The 17928-nt window shown below is 40.9% G+C and overlaps 1 protein-coding gene across 1 annotated transcript in view; it reads left to right on the plus strand.

The window, feature by feature from the left end:
* The window catches only part of OTOGL (otogelin like), a 356745-nt gene that overhangs the window by 155298 nt on the left and 183519 nt on the right, over window positions 1-17928 (plus strand). Inside the window, exons 26-32 of the mRNA XM_073556969.1 lie at window positions 1064-1198; window positions 1295-1441; window positions 9386-9505; window positions 11400-11516; window positions 14420-14576; window positions 16696-16722; window positions 17605-17772. Of these exons, the coding sequence (XP_073413070.1) occupies window positions 1064-1198; window positions 1295-1441; window positions 9386-9505; window positions 11400-11516; window positions 14420-14576; window positions 16696-16722; window positions 17605-17772 (871 nt within the window). The remainder of the gene's footprint in view (window positions 1-1063; window positions 1199-1294; window positions 1442-9385; window positions 9506-11399; window positions 11517-14419; window positions 14577-16695; window positions 16723-17604; window positions 17773-17928) is intronic.

A 17928-nucleotide genomic window follows, 5' to 3' on the forward strand; every position in this document is an offset into this window, starting at 1 on the left:
TCCCGGAGTGTCTATCAGCCATATCCTCCTTTTTCACCTCTCACTTCCTAAAACTCAATGTAGACAAAACCAAACTCATTATCTTTCCTCCATCTCACGCATCTTCCCTACCTGATCTATCTATTGGTAAACGGCATCACGCTCTCTCCCGCACCTGAAATCTGATGTCTTGCAGTAACTCTCGACTTTGCCCTGTCCTTCAAACCACACGTCCAAACTCTTGCCACCTCCTGTTGCCTCCAACTCAAAAATATTTCCAGAATCCGTCCCTTCCTCAGCCCTCAATCTGCTAAAACTTTTGTACATTCCCCCATTATCTCCCGCCTTGACTACTGCAACACTCTCCTTTGTGGCCTCCCTGCTAACTCTCTTGCACCACTCCAGTCTGTCCTCAACTCTGCTGCCCGTCTAATCCACCTCTCTCCTTGCTACTCCCCTGTCTCTCCCCTCTGCAAATCCCTCCACTGGCTCCCAGATCACCAACGCATCCAGTTCAAACTACTAACACTGACCTACAAAGCCATCCACAACCTATCCCCTCCCTATATCTCTGAACTAATCTCCCAATATCTTTCCTCATGTAATCTTCGATCCTCCCAAGACCTCCTACTCTCCTCCACACTTATTCGTTCCTCACACAACCGCCTCCAAGATTTCTCCCGAATATCCCCTATGCTCTGGAATTCCATGCCTCAACACGTCCGATTATCCACCACCCTCGGATTCTTCAAACGGAACCTGAAAACCCATCTTTTCAGGAAAGCTTACAGCCTGCAATAACCATTCTGCCGCCTCACCACCGCCCGAGCCGCTGCCTCAAAACCACCAGAGCTGCTGCACCCCCGACCTTCTGTCTCTTCCCCACTATCCCATAGAATGTAAGTCCGCAAGGACAGGGTCCTCTACCCTCTGTACCAGTCTGTCATTGTAAATTTGTTTACTGTTAACGATATCTATAACTTTGTATTTAACCCCCTTCTCATGTACAGCACCATGGAATTAATGGCGCTATATAAATAAATAATACTAATAATATTATATAACATTTTTCTTTTTATTACAGAGCACTGACAATTCCAATGTGTCTATCATTACTCAGAATAAAAAATGCTTTGACAATGACATCATTTGCTCTAAAAATCTCATCATTTCTATGAGCGGGAGAGATATTTATTTTTCAGATACAACAGAGAAACAGGTCAGTATGATTTCTTCATGTCTTTCCATGCATTCTTTCCTGATGTGATTACCAGACATCTCACAAATGTTTGTACATTTCATGTTGTTTGTGTAGAAGCAGTTTCGACTACAATATGGCCCTTATAGATATCAACATTGGAAGGCTGGTTTCTATACAGTGGTTCACTTTCCAGAACTTGATATTACTATTCTTTGGGACAAGAAAACAACAATACATGTCAAAGTTGGACCTCGATGGAAAGTAAGTGATAAAAAACAGCATATATTTTCATTTTATTTAGCATGTTTTTTTTAGAATGATATATCTTTAGGTCTTCTACACATGACATTACTATATATTAGCATAAGGAATCCATTTTTTTGCAACCTAACCCTGCCTTATTCTTCTCCACAACTTTGTCGCTGACCTGTCTGGTGTGTTCCTTGGTTTCATGATGTTGTTTGATACCTACAGTTGTAGTTATCCTGATAATAAATTACACACAAGCTAACTCAATTTACTAATTGACTTCTGGAGGCAACTGGTCACTCAGGATTTTATTTTGGCATATCGGATTACAGGGGACTGAATACAAATTCACATCACAATTTTCAGATTTATATTTTTGAAATATGTAGAACACCATGTAGTATTTCCTTTACATTTAATAAATACTTGCTTCTTTGTGTTGTATATCACGTAAAATCCAAATGAAAAACATTTATGTTTGCAGGTGTAACATGAAAAAACGTGGAAAAGTTCACAGGGTAGGAATACTTTTTCAAGACGCTGTGTCTTGATAAATTATGGTATATTGTGTAATACACAATGAACTACTACAGTCATTTGAGGACCATTTAAATTCCTTTTTCTCTTTTACTTGACATTGCATTGCTCATATTTTTATCTAAAAGAAAATTACTTAAATTAAAATTAGTGAATTGGTCTTGGAGTAAATTATTAGAGCAAACTTTAGGTGTCACGGTGGCAAATAACCTAAAGCAAATGCCACGGTTTCATAACTGACTGTGGCCTAGGAATGGTATGAGTGACAGCTCCGCTGCCCTATGGAAATTTGAGTGTGCTGAACTGTTGATTTTGTGAGTGACATTATTTTGATTGATAGCCCTGCTGTTCTATCTGCTGTAACCTGTGGGCATTTCTAGAGGTGCCTTCAATTCTTAATCATTTGCAAGATATTTAGCTGGTTGTTACAAGTCTGTGTCAGTGTCAGCATTAGTAAGGTTGGATAACAAGAATAGAGGGGTCCCCACACTGTTTTTTTAAATTATTTAAATAAAACCCATATGGGGTCCCCCCATTTTGACAACCAGCCTTGCTAAAGCAGACAGCTGGGGACTGGAATTCTCAGGCTGGTAAGGAGCCATTTGTATTGACTTCCTCCTTCCCACTTGCCCTGTAGTGGTGGCAAGTAGGGTTCTTATTTGCATTGTTCAGTGACATCAAGCTCACGGCTTAAGGTCCCGTCACATTTAGCGATGCACCAGAGATCCCGACAACGATACGACCCAGTCAGGATCGCTAAATGGTCGCTAGTGAGCTGCCAAACAGGCAGATCTCACCAGCGACGTAGCAGCGGTCGGCGGTCGTTACTTACCTGTCAGACGCGGCGATGAAGATGTCCTCCGGCCCGCGTCCATGCATCGCTCGTCGGCGCCAGCAGGAAGCTCAGCAGGAAGCGGCCGACAAGAAACGGCCCAGGACATTCTCGCGCGATGAGCGATAGCCAGCGGGGGAGCCAATCGGAGGTAAGTATCACACATTGCGATATCGCTAGCAATATCGCTGCTGCGTCACAAAATCGGTGACGCTTTAGCGATATTGCTAGCGATATCGCTATGTGTGAAGCCCCTTTAGTAATGGAGAGGTGTCTATAAGACACCTCTCCATTGCTAATCCTATAGTTATAACATAAATAAACACACAGCCAGAATAAAGTCCTTTAATTGGAGGAATTACACAGACTCTTTTAATGATTCTAAATGAAAACATACTCATGTCATCACCCATTCCATTGAAGCTATCGTCTCCTCTAATAAAAAAAAAAAAAAATATATATATATATATATATATATATATATATACTAGCTGAAGAGCCCGGCGCTGCCCAGGCATAGTAACTAACTGTGGTTAGTTATAGCAAATTATAATTATCCTCCATCCCATAGTCCCATGCCCATATACCCATCATACATATCCTCCATCCCATAGTCAAGTGCCCATATACCCATCACACATCATCCATCTCATAGTCCCATGCCCATATACCCATCACACATCCTCCATCCCATAGTCCCATGCCCATATACCCATCATACATATCCTCCATCCCATAGTCCCGTGCCCATATACCCATCATACATATCCGCCATTACATAGACCCGTGCCCATATACCCGTCATACATATCCTCCATCCCATAGTCCAGTGCCCATATACCCATCACACATCCTCCATCCCATAGTCAACCATTATGACATAATGAGTGGCGGGGCTTGCAACCTATGATGACATCAGCGTCGCCATGGCAACTATTATGACATCATAATGAGGGGCGGGGCTTGACACACACACACACTTTTCCCCCCTTATGTAGATAGGGGCAAAATTGTTTTGTGAATTGGAAGGCACGGGGTTAAAATTTCACCTCACAACATAGCCTAGGACACTCTCGGGGTCCAGACGTGTGACTGTGCCAAGTTTTGTGGCTGTAGCTGCGACGGTGCGGATGCCAATCCCGGACATACACACACACACATACATACATACATACATACGCACATTTGAGCTTTCTATATTATATATATATATATATATATATATATATATATTATATAAAGCTCAATGTGTGTGCATGTATGTGTGTATGTCCGGGATTGGCATTTGCACCGTCGCAGCTACAGCCACAAAATTTTGCACAGTCACACGTCTGGACCTCGAGAGCGTCACAGGCTATGTTGTAACGTGAAATTTTAACCCCGCGCGTTCCAATTCACCAAACAATTTTGCCTATTATTCTTATGATCTCTATGGTGTTATCATCCTTCTGTAAAGCTGGAAATAACACAATTTATTACCGTGCCAACACAGACCACCCTCTGACACAGACTGCAGGGGGAGCCCAGTATCACAAAGGAGAGGATTAGACACATGGCTCAGCAGTCAGTATCACACAGGATAGGATTAGATACACAGCTCAGCAGTCAGTATCACACAGGATAGGAATAGATACACGGCTCAGCAGTCAGTATCACACAGGATAGGATTAGATACACAGCTCAGCACACAGTATCACACAGAATAGTATTAGGTACACGGCTCAGCAGACAGTATCACACAGAATAGGATTAGATACACGGCTCAGCAGTCAGTATCACACAGGATAGGATTAGATACACGGCTCTGCAGTCAGTATCACATAGGATAGGATTAGATACACGGCTCTACAGTCAGTATCACATAGGATAGGATTAGATACACGACTGAGCAGTCAGTAACACACATGATAGGATTAGGTACACGGCTCAGCAGTCAGAATCACACAGGATAGGGTTAGATACACAGCTCAGCAGACGGTATCACACAGGATAGGAATAGATACACTGCTCAGCAGTGAGTATCACACAGGATAGGATTAGATACACGGCCCAGCAGTCAGTATCACACAGGATAGGATTAGATACACGGCTCAGCAGTCAGTATCACACAGGATAGGATTAGATACATGGCTCAGCAGACAGTATCACACAGAATAGTATTAAATACACGGCTCAGCAGACAGTATCACACAGGATAGAAATAGATACACGGCTCAGCAGACAGTATCACACAGAATAGGATTAGATACACGGCTCAGCAGACAGTATCACACAGCATAGGATTAGATACACGGCTCATTAGTCAGTATCACACAGGATAGGATTAGATACATGGCTGAGCAGTCAGTAACACACATGATAGGATTAGGTACACTGCTCAGCAGTCAGTATCACACAGGATAGTGTTAGATACACGGGTCAGCAGACGGTATCACACAGGATAGGATTAGATACACGGCTGAGCAGTCAGTATCACACACGATAGGATTAACTGCACAGCTCAGCAGTCAGTACCACACAGGATAGGATTAGATACACTGCTCAGCAGTCAGTATCACACAGGATAGGATTAGATACACGGCTGAGCAGTCAGTAACACACAATAGTATTAGATACAAAGCTCAGCAGAAAGTATCACACAGGATATGGTTAGATACACAGATACACATGTTGTTTATTAAAAGGCTCTTGAATGAGTTGAAAAGAAAATACTATCAATACTTGGGTAATCATTTCGTTAATTTGTGTTGCAAATCTGTAGTGTTGAATATATGATGTGAAATGGTTTTATGTGCAATATAATCATTATAATTTGTTATAACTAACCACAGTTGGTTACTATGCCCAGGCAACGCCGGGCTCTTCAGCTAGTATATATATATCTAATATATAAAGCTGAATGTGTGTGTGTGTGTGTGTGTAAGTTTGTATGCATGTGTGTATGTCCGGGATTGGCATCTGCACCCTTGCAGCTACAGCCACAAAATTTTGCACAGTCACACATCTGGACCCCGAGAGCGTCATAGGCTATGTTGTGAGGTGAAATTTTAACCGTTCCATTTCACCTTTTTTCACCATTTCATTTTAAGCGTTCCAATTCACCAAACAATTTTGCCCCTATCTACATAATGGGGAAAAAGTGAAAGGAAAAGTGTTGGAGGCAAATTGACAGCTGCCAGATGTGAACAAGGGGGACTTAAAGAATAAGAGCAATGGCGCCAAACAGTATAAACCATACGGTTGCTAAGGTGGGGCCCTGACATGGGATACTCACCACACACGGGGATATGAACACACACAAAATGTGCCACACACTACCACGTGCTTCAACACAAAAACCACCCTCAGCACACATTTCACCACACATACACCAACCTCGCCACATAAAAGTTGAAACACAAAAGTCGCCACTCAAAACTCGCCACGCTGTCCCAGAGCTGTTTAAAAGATGAAAAATGAGCTGTGATTGGTTGCTATCAGCAACAGTTTTCTTTGTAGACAGTTGTGGTAACTGAGGCCTATTATTCTTATCATTTCTATGGTGTTATCGTCCTTCTGTAAAGCTGGAAATAACACAATTTATTACTGTGCCAACACAGACCATCCTCTGACACAGACTGCAGGGGGAGCCCAGTATCACACAGGATAGGATTAGATACACGGCTCAGCAGTCAGTATCACACAGGATAGGATTAGATACACAGCTCAGCAGTCAGTATCACACAGGAGAGGATTAGACACATGGCTCAGCAGTCAGTCTCACACAGGATAGGATTAGATACACAGCTCAGAAGTCAGTATCACACAGGATAGGATTAGATACACGGCTCAGCAGTCAGTATCACACAGGATAGGAATAGATACACGGCTCAGCAGACAGTATCACACAGAATAGTAATAGACACATGGCTCAGCAGACAGTATCACACAGAATAGGATTAGATACATGGCTCAGCAGTAAGTATCACACAGGATAGGATTAGATACACGGCTGAGCAGTCAGTAACACACATGATAGGATTAGGTACATGGCTCAGCAGTCAGTATCACAGGATAGGGTTAGATACACGGCTCAGCAAACGGTATCACACAGGATAGGGTTAGCTACACTGCTCAGCAGTCAGTATCACACAGGATAGGATTAGATACACGGCTGAGCAGTCAGTGACACACGATAGGATTAGATACACAGCTCAGCAGAAAGTATCACACAGGAGAGGATTAGGTACACAGCTCAGCAGACATTATCACAAAGGATAGGGTTAGATACACAGCTCAGAAACAGGATGTGCCAAAGGAGAGGACATTTTCATTCCAAGTATTCCACTCATTCCATCTGATTTGTTTTTTGATTTTAAACGCCTCCAGTTTCCAGTTCAACTGCTATTTGCAATGTCCATTGACAATGCTCAGGGACAGTCCTTGAAAGTAGTAGGGATCGATTTAAGTAGTAGGGATCGATTTGCAACCTCCATGCTTTTGTCATGGTCAACTTTACGTGATCTGTTCAAGAGTTGGAACTGCCAAAAATCTGTTCATCTTTGCACCAAAAGGAAAAACCAAACATGTTGTTTATCAAAAGGCTCTTGAATGAGTTGAAAATAAAATGCTATCAATACTTGGGTAATCGTTTAGTTAATTTGTGTTGCAAATCTGTAGTGTTGAATATATGATGTGAAATGTTTTTATGTGCAATATAATCATTATAATTTGTTATAACTAACCACAGTAGGTTACTATGCCCAGGCAACACCGGGCTCTTCAGCTAGTGTATATATATATATATATATATATATATATACACACTTGTCTTGTAGTTCTGTCCCACACTCTAATCCATGTCTGGGGATTAATAGTTTTCATCCTGTATAGTGCCAAGATGCGGCTGTCCAGGCTGAGAACTATCAGTGAATTAGCTGCTGCGCGCGCAGCATCAGTGAGCAGCGGTGACATCATTGAGGTTACTGCTGGTCAGTGGGGCTGTGCTCCCAGCCAGGCTGAGCTGCTTAAACCTCGGTGAGATCCCTGCTAGCACAGTGAAAAAAGCCAGCCAGTGACATGACAGTGTGGCAAACTCTGGATGTTTGGGGCCCCCATTCAAGTGAATGGGGTCTGGGTTCAGGTCCACATACTGTTCTGGTACCCGAACCTGATTTTATTTTAAGTGTTCGGCCGGACACCTGAACATCCATGGGTCCACTCATCTCTAGTCAAGAGGTAAAAGGTCAGATACTAGTAGGTCTTGTAGTACAAAGAGGTAAGTCAAAGTTGTGATTAATAAACAGACATGGAGTCAAATGCCAGGAGGGTACATCAAAATCAGGGAGTGCAACAAACTGATAGAAGCCAAGTCTGGGGTCATATACTTGAAGTCAGAGAGCGACAAAAGCAGAAGGGAAAATCCACAAGAATAGTCACAATAAATCCTAGGTCCGCAAACAAGGTAAGAGGAAAGAGACACAGGATTAAGCAAACACACATAACTTAAGAAAAACTACAGTTGACACTGATTATGAACAGCTAGCCAGCCAAATACCTTGCAAATGATTAATAATGGAAGACACCTGAGGAAATGCCCACAGAATAAACCAGATAGAAAAGCAGGGCTGTGAATTGCTGACAGCCTTGCAGCCCCAGGATCAGATTAGATGACTTTGACTGTTAGGGTCCCGTTTCACTTAGCGACGCACCAGCGATCCCAACAACGATACGACCTCGTAAGGATCGCTGGTGTGTCGCTAAATGATCGCTAGTAAGCTGTCAAACAGGCAGATATCTTCAGCAACGCAGCAACGATCAACACAGCGATGCATGCTGGCCAGCTGGACGCCGACGATGAAAAAATGGCCCAGGACATTCCTGCACGATCAGCGATATCCAGCAGGGGGGCCGGTCGCTGCTGCGTGTCACATGGAGCGAGATCACAGGCGAGATCGCTGTTGCGTCTCAAAATCGGCGACACATTAGCGATCTCGCTATGTGAGATGGGGCCTTTACTCACAAAACCAACAGTCCTGTCCACCCCAGATTCCATAGGGTGGCTGAGCTGTCACTCACAGTTAATTATGAAACCGTGGCAGCAAAAATAATAAGTAATAGTTTTTCCTCCTACCATAGACTAATAATTCAGCAAAATTTTAAAGAAGTTGTTTAGTCATATAGGCCTTCAGATTATAAGCAGAATTCTAGGGTAAATTGCTTTAAAAAGATGAAAAATATTGGCACAAATCTGGGTTGTGCAAAAATTTTGTGACTTCTGGCATTTTCATACCAGTTTCTCTTACCTAAATTGGGGGAGAACGGGGGCATGGCAAGGACATGACACCACAAATTCTGGCAAAATTGCTTTTATGAATTGTGGCTATAGTGCATTAGTGTAGCTAAGATAAGAACTATCATCCAGGAGTATAGACCAGAATAGAAGTTTGAGCTCCTCAAAGAGCGTAGCCTTGTCTGAAGACATTATACTTGTCATCATGACAGACGGCATGTTGAAAAGAATGTGGAATTTAAACACAATGTATATTCATGACTTCATTTTATTTGTTGGAATTCAAAGAATTTAACTAAATTTTATATTTTTTAAGGGCAAATTATCAGGTCTTTGTGGAAATTTTGACAAGTTTACATCAAATGATCTAACTACATCAAATAACATGGAAGTTAGAAACGCTCAGGTGTTTGGAGACAGCTGGACAATTGGCCAGGTATGGCAATAGCCATGTTAGGCTAAATTCATGCATTCATCTTTTACGGTTCCAGTTTAGACCTTGATTTCCAGGCCCAGCCACACATCTCCTGTCCTGAACTCAACAAGCTATAGTCTGGAAATTTCAGTTTGTACTTGGTCATCTGAACTCAGCCTTGATATAGCATACAGTAGAGTGGTGTAGTTTAACGCTAAATGTTTTTTGTAACATCCTTTATGCTCCAACATCATGTCTTCTTAAAAATCTCACCATAATTGTGTGTTTTAGCATTCATTAATATACAGTATGTAAACCCCAACCTGATCTCTAGATGATGTCCTGGATATAGTGCAAATAGAAATATATACAATGGTGATATTTCTAAATATCTAGCCTTCATGATCATTGAAACTGGATTTTTCTTTAGATTGTAAGTAGTGATGAGCGAAATAAGGTGTTTTCCAGCATGCTCCTGTGTTCATAAAGTATCTTTGGCGTGCTCGATACTATGTTCGATTCGTCCTGGCTGGTCGACAGCCACAACACATGAAGGGATTGCCTGTTTGTTATATACTCTATTAACTCACTCATCACTAAGTGTAAACTTAAAGTTATATAATCTATCATGTACTAAACCAATATGTAGAAAAGGAAGGAAAAACCTCTAGTCCATTTTTGGCAATAATATAGAACTTAGGCCACTTTCATGTTGGAGTTTTTTATTTAGTATGTTGCATCAATATTTGTGAAGTGAAAAACCATTTGTGGGTTCAGGACATGGAAGACATGCAAATCTTTCTGTGATCCTTTTTTTTCTGTTTATGTGTTATTCCTGGCTTAGGTTACAAATACTGCTGAACACTTTTGATGTAAATGAAAAACCAATCATTAGATTAATGCTGCCCGAACCGGGGAAACACGAATCAGAGCCTGGCAGCATGATTGCCGACAGTTATATTTTACTCTGAAACTCTTTTTCAGGTAACACATGGATTGAGAAGCCTGCTGAGAACTACAGGAGAGACCTGAGTAATCAGATTATATCTAAACCCAACCAGTTTATTAAGAGGTTTACTTATGTATCCAGCCAGCTTTTCAAACTATGGATATTCTGAAACTTGCTAGCAATCATGCAGACAGGATCTCATTTATGCTGCCCTTTGTACTGGCAGCATCATTCTAATGACGGGTTCATTTTTAACACTGCTATTTATGATTGGCCTACTTTCAAAATTATCTGCTTTCATTTTCTAATAGGGTTCTGATGTATGTTGAACTCCACCGCTTGTTTTATTAGTTCAGTTGCCTTTCTACCACTTTTGCAATGTCTAATAGATGCAGGTTCCATCTCTGACACCCTCACCTCTCTGTTGCTGATGTAATGCAGATGCGGTCGGGCGTGACTCCCTCAATTCACTTCTTTGGGAGTTTCAAAATAGCCAAGTACTTTTGCTCTCCATACACACTGCCACGACATGTGTCTCTATTCTCAATATAAGTAAGATGGTCAGAGATAGGAACAGCAGATGTCCGACAATAGGGCTTATCTGTGTTAGCTTAGGTTAATAATAATAATAATTAGAGCCAGTGCAAATCAATTTGCAAGAAGCAGTCCATCTACCACATCAGTGCTGATTGGGAGCTCTAAGAACTGCCTATTTCCTGACTGCAGTTGCAGCTCCAATATTGATAAGCCAGCCTAGCGTGATGTCATACGTATGTCGCAAAGATGTCGCGCCAAGGCCAACTAATCAAATGAAGAGTTGCAGATGTTGTCAGCTAAGATGCAATTCTCAGGGCTCTCATCCACAGGCCAAAGATTACTGGCATGATCTATGAGCCAGGTCATCGGAACTGATTTCCACCAAATCAATCAATGTTTTTATTGCTTAATTAATGTTTTTTTATTTAGTGTAAAAGTTCTAATGAAACAATGCGACCATGTGAAGTTCATCAAAGCAAATTTCCTTATGCAAAAAAAGAGTGCTCCATTCTCTACAGTGATGTATTTGCTCCATGTCGCAACGTGGTGAGTTTTTAGAAATTCACTTTACAGCATTAAGTTGATTTTACCAATTGTACCAAATTCTTTTTGAAGTACTGTTTTAGATGCTGTAACATGTTTATCACAGTTAACAGAATGTATTACACATACACTTTCTCCTTGTCAAACATGCTCTTAATGTTCTTTAGAAAGATTGAGTTATTTCAGAAACATACCTGGTAGCTTGTCAACGCAACATCATCAGCTCCACTCACCTCCCAGTGTGTAATTAAATGCCCCAGAGAAATCTTTTCAGAGGCTCCTTGAGAAGAAGGTTAGAGTGAGAAATAATGTCTGGAACATAAAAGGAGGTACTAGAAAAGAGACTAAATGTGCCCTTCATAGCAAGCAATTAAGGCACAGCAGTTTCTAGAAGAAAAAAAGGAGGCCCAGCCTTCTTTTGCTGCATCAGCTTGTGAACATACAGTTGTGGCCAAAAATATTGACACCCCTGCAATTCTGTCAGATAATACTCAGTTTCTTCCTGAAAATGATTGCAAACACAAATTCTTTGGTATTATTATCTTCATTTAATTTGTCTTAAATGAAAAAACACAAAAGAGAATGAAGCAAAAAGCAAAACATTGATCATTTCACACAAAACTCCAAAAATGGGCCAGACAAAAGAATTGGCACCCTCAGCCTAATACTTGGTTGCACAACCTTTAGCCAAAATAACTGCGACCAACCGCTTCCGGTAACCATCATTGAGTTTCTTACAAAGCTCTGCTGGAATTTTAGACCATTCTTCTTTGGCAAACTGCTCCAGGTCCCTGATATTTGAAGGGTGCCTTCTCAAAACTGCCATTTTTAGATCTCTCCACAGGTGTTCTATGGGATTCAGGTCTGGACTCATTGCTGGCCACCTTAGAAGTCTCCAGTGCTTTCTCTCAAACCATTTTCTAGTGCTTTTTGAAGTGTTTTGGGTCATTGTCCTGCTGGAAGACCCATGACCTCTGAGGGAGACCCAGCTTTCTCACACTGGGGCCTACATTATGCTGCAAAATTTGTTGGTAGTCTAAAGACTTCATAATGCCATGCACACGGTCAAGCAGTCCAGTGCCAGAGGCAGCAAAGCAACCCCAAAACATCAGGGAACCTCCGCCATGTTTGACTGTAGGGACCGTGTTCTTTTCTTTGAATGCCTCTCTATGTTGATGCCTTTGCCCAAAAAGCTCTACTTTTGTCTCATCTGACCAGAGAACATTCTTCCAAAACGTTTTAGGCTTTTTCAGGTAAGTTTTGGCAAACTCCAGCCTGGCTTTTTTATGTCTCAGGGTAAGAAGTGGGGTCTTCCTGGGTCTCCTACCATACAGTCCCTTTTCATTCAGATGCCGACGGATAGTACGGGTTGACACTGTTGTACCCTTGGACTGCAGGGCAGCTTGAACTTGCTTGGATGTTAGTCGAGGTTCTTTATCCAACATCCGCACAATCTTGCGTTGAAATCTCTTGTCAATTTTTCTTTTCCGTCCACATCTAGGGAGGTTAGCCACAGTGCCATGGGCTTTAAACTTCTTGATGACACTGCGCACGGTAGACACAGGAACATCTAGATCTTTGGAGATGGACTTGTAGCCTTGAGATTGCTCATGCTTCCTCACAATTAGGTTTCTCAAGTCCTCAGACAGTTCTTTGGTCTTCTTTCTTTTCTCCATGCTCAATGTGGTACTCACAAGGACACAGGACAGAGGTTGAGTCAACTTTAATCCATGTCAACTGGCTGCAAGTGTGATTTAGTTATTGCCAACACCTGTTAGGTGCCACAGATAAGTTACAGGTGCTGTTAATTACACAAATTAGAGAAGCAATCACATGATTTTTCGAACAGTGCCAATACTTTTGTCCACCCTCTTTTTTATGTTTGGTGTGGAATTATATCCAATTTGGCTTTATGACAATTCTTTTTGTGTTTTTTAATTTAAGACAAATTAAATGAAGATAATATTACCAAAGAATTTGTGTTTGCAATCATTTTCAGGAAGAAACTGAGTAGTATCTGACAGAATTGCAGGGGTGTCAATACTTTTGGCCACAAATGTACTATGGTATTTTATGCAATGTTGCTGCAGAGGAAGGACATTCTCTCTTCACTGTGACATATGCAGCTTCGTACACTGGGTCAATATAGAAGCTGCTGAGCTTAGCGGGAACACAAGTAACTAAAGTAACGTCCTAAGGGCCCCACCACCACCAGCATGCAGATCCTATGCATGGGCCCCAGTGGTTATTGCTAGGGTCTACAAAAATTTCAATCCTTGTCCTCCAAAAAATACAAATATTAATATCAAAGACAATATACCTGTCAAAAATAACATATGCAATAAGTGTGGGATCACTAGGATAGATACAGCACAATGAATACTGCAGAGTGTAAAATTACAGACATCTTAAGCTCATTGCTTTTGCAGAATCCTCTCCACTTCTCTGAAACTTTAAACAAACTCTAAATAGCTGTAACCATTTATTGTACCTACACAGTAGTAGTACCTTCTTTTATGCCCCTCAAAGTATTACTGCTCCAATTATGTACAACGCAGTAATAGTGGCCCCTTTCTGTGACCCTACCTAGTAATGCCCCTCTGTGTCTCAACATAGTAATAATGCCCCCTCTGTGCCTCCACACAGTAATCATGGCTAGTCTTTGCCTTCATATAGGAATAATTAACCCTATTATTTTGATCAGCTATTTTCAAACTTAACAAATCTATGTCAGAAATTGCACCACTGGAAGGAAAACACTACATGGCAATAATTTCATAATTCATTGTTACTAAACCAATGTAGCAGTGACAAATGATATGTAGTTATATATTAGAGGATTGCTGAATTGTCAATTCCTTCGTCTTACACAATTATGATTTAGACTTTCTGTATTTTTTTTAAAGATCGACGTAACATCGTTTGTTAAGAACTGCCATACAGACACATGCAATTGTAACCTCGGTGGAGACTGTGAATGTCTGTGCACCAGTATAGCTGCATATGCTCATAAATGTTGTCAACAAGGCGTGGCTGTCCACTGGAGATCACCAAATATGTGCCGTAAGTAACCAAAAAAGGGCAATACAAAGACAGGTACTAAGAAATCTTGTTGCTGAAAGTACACTTCTTCATTAAATTTACAGAGGATCGTCATTGTGGACTGAGTAATATTCTCCACTCTTTATATATATTGAATGGCATCCATGACTTAATTGTATCTTCCATTTTTAGCGATTTGTTAAGCTGTTTTCAACCAAACATATAGATGTGATCGATTTGTAGGCTGAACCTATAAGGTATTGATGTAACTATATGGGAGCTAAGTATGCAGTTAGAACTAGACCCTGGCGTCACTGCCATAGGAAACCCTGGGCAGGCACCTAGGCTGTCGAAATCTTAAATTATTTCCTAATACTTTTTTAAGTTCATTAACAACAATTTTAATAAAGCAATAACATTTTATTAAACAGAACAAAAATTAAGTTATTTAAATTTCATTATAACCCAGGAAAGGCAATTAACTAACTTTGACCTTAGATGTAAGACTATATTGTCATGATCCAGTCCAGAGTTTGTTTTCTGCTGTCTTCTCTTTGGACTGGTCATGCGGGGGTTAATCCCCTCTGCCTCGTTCTGGATCTGGCTGGGCTCAGTCCTCTGCAGCCTGCGGGCAAGCGTCAGCTATACTGCAAGCTTACAAGCTAGTGCCTCTGACCTGTATTCCTTTAGTGTTCCTTCTGCCCCTGATTACCTGGACTTGTGTATGACTCGGCTGGATCTCTGGACTCTGCTTCTGGTTTTTCTGTTTCTGATACCACGCTTCCCGACTGGCTTTTGACCCTCTGGCTTGTACCCTGACTATGTCTTACGTCTTATGTTTCTGATACTACATTCCCGGTAGTTCCTAACTTCTTGCTCGTCCCTGACTACACACTTGCTGTCTCCCTTGGTACTTCTACTCCTAAAAGTTGCTGACTTCGGCTAGTCTGACCACTTTTTCATTACCTGTGACACCTGTGCTGTTGCTCTGTGTTACTGTGTGTGCAACCACTCTTCCCTCACCAGCACCCCCTGGTGGAGGATGCAGTGTACTGCACCTCAGCAGCACATTACATATATATTGCTTGTCTGTGTTCCAGAAGCTTCTAAATATGAATTTCTCTTATGATCTGGAGTCGGCGAGAACTCACGGCCACTTACCTCTACTCGACTCTCACTCCCCGTTCTCGCCAATCATACAGTTGCCACGCCTGATTGAATACATGCCCCTTCTCTACTACTCGTGAATTGTTGAATATACCCAACAATAGCCAAAATATTATTTCAATACTGCTTGCTGTCATGTTCACAGTGGACTTCCTTTGCTCCATCTGTCCAGCCAGACTAGCATGCTGATTGGAAACTTCTTTCAATAGCAAATCAAAATATTGGCTTTTATTAATTTGGCACTGCTAAGTGCCTTAGTGGTTCTAAGGGCCCTTCAGCCAAGTCAGAATATAGCAGTATTAAATGGCGTCTGATAGCCTAGAAATAGGTTTTGCATTAGGCAATTTGTGTGTGGGTAACAGGTCACATTCACATATTGAGTTCTTTTCTAGATGATGCTAGATGAATAATGTCCATATGCATTACTTTTACTTTACTATATGCCTTTATCTCACATATAGTTAATATATTACATGTAAATCAGAGACCTTAAGAAACAATTGGGCGTTGGGTGTCAATATACAAAAATGATACTTTGATCTTTGGATGGTCACCTGTCACTACAGAAGTTCACTTTACTACTAATTAGCTGGTAATACGTTGTTATATAATTGTTTTAATACCAATTAGCTCCAGGAAGAAAAAAAAGATTGTCTAATGTGATGTTTTTATACAAAGTGGAATCATAAAATGAAGTATATTGTACATTGAATATAAAACGTTTATTGTTATCTCTCGTAATGCCATTATAAGGAAATAATCTACTGTATCTGAGACATAAAATTCAGCCAAAGCCATTGTTACATTATTTGGTGAGTTATAAAGTTCTAAGAAAAATCATAAAAATATTTCTACTAACAAACCCTAATGGAAATGGTTAATAAACGCCAAGAAGATGCTGTGAAAGAAATTCCTTTTTTGTTGTCTATGTGGTTGTTGTATATTACATACATTCCTTTCTTATGTTTTTCAGCATATGATTGTGAATATTATAATCAAGGTAAGCTATTACTTAAATCCAATAAGAATAGATGTTTTTCACATGTTATATTTAGTCTTGCAGCTTGCACATATTCTTTAATCATGATTTCCTTTAAACAGTTATTTCTCCACCCTTCCAAGAAGTGTACAGTTTTAAGTATACAAAACTTTTTAAAGAGAACCTATGAGGTCTCCCATGCCCTCTAACCCTATGTATGACTAATCTCCCTCCCTAATTATCCCTGTATAACATAAGCATTTATAATGTCCCCATTACCTATGCTAATGAGGACTTTGACTAGTCGATGAGGCGTTCGTGTCCCCAGACTAGTCTGCCCTCTTTCCATGTTCTCACACTCCTGTCGGCGTGATAACATAATTTGCAGGAGGCAGCATCATCACTGGCTCATGCAAATCTAGTGCATGCGTGCCGTTCATTTTGGCATTGTCAATGCGTCTTTGAAGCCGGGTGTACTCTTTCTGGCTTCAGAGATGCACAGCACATGACCAGATGCCATCATCTAAACTTTGGGTCATGCACAGTGCATCTCTGAAGATGGGAAGCATACACCTGGCTTCAGAGATGCAGTTATGCTCCCGAAATGAACGGCGCGCATGCACTAGATTTGCATGAGCTGTTGATTATACCGGCTCCTGAAAATTATGTTATCACGCCCACAGGGGCTTGATAACATGGAAAGAGGGCTGACTAGTCTGGAGCAACTAATGTCCCATCGACTAGTTGAAGGCCTCTTTAGAAAAGGAAATGGGGACAATATAAATGCTTTAAAAAGGGTTGAAGGGCATGGGGGACCTGACAGGTTCCCTTCAAGCACACTGTCATAAAGCAGAATGTTTTCCTCTTTTATAGTTTTGTATTCTTTATTTTATTCTCCTACAGGACTAGGTGAAGGTCCCTTTATCCTCTCCAGCTGCGGCAACAGTGAAATTGTATTAGGTGTGAATGTTACCAGCAAATACGTATTCCCATTGCCAAGAATGAGTGCACATAGAAATGTTTTGTTTAACTTCATGATAACACCTGGACTTTTCCGAGATAAAGACCTATGTGAGTACGCCAAATCTAAATATTTAAATAATATTGTCAAAAAAAAATGCAGGCAATTCTGTTAAAAATAAGTTCATTCAACAAATGTGGTGTTAACTGATCACAGGAGCAGTGATTAACACTGCAGCACGTGATTTATTGTAGCGGTTTCATGAA

Source organism: Dendrobates tinctorius, unplaced genomic scaffold (assembly GCF_039654945.1).
Source record: "Dendrobates tinctorius isolate UK_male_01 unplaced genomic scaffold, ASM3965494v1 ptg000241l, whole genome shotgun sequence".
Taxonomy (NCBI): Eukaryota; Metazoa; Chordata; class Amphibia; order Anura; family Dendrobatidae; genus Dendrobates; species Dendrobates tinctorius.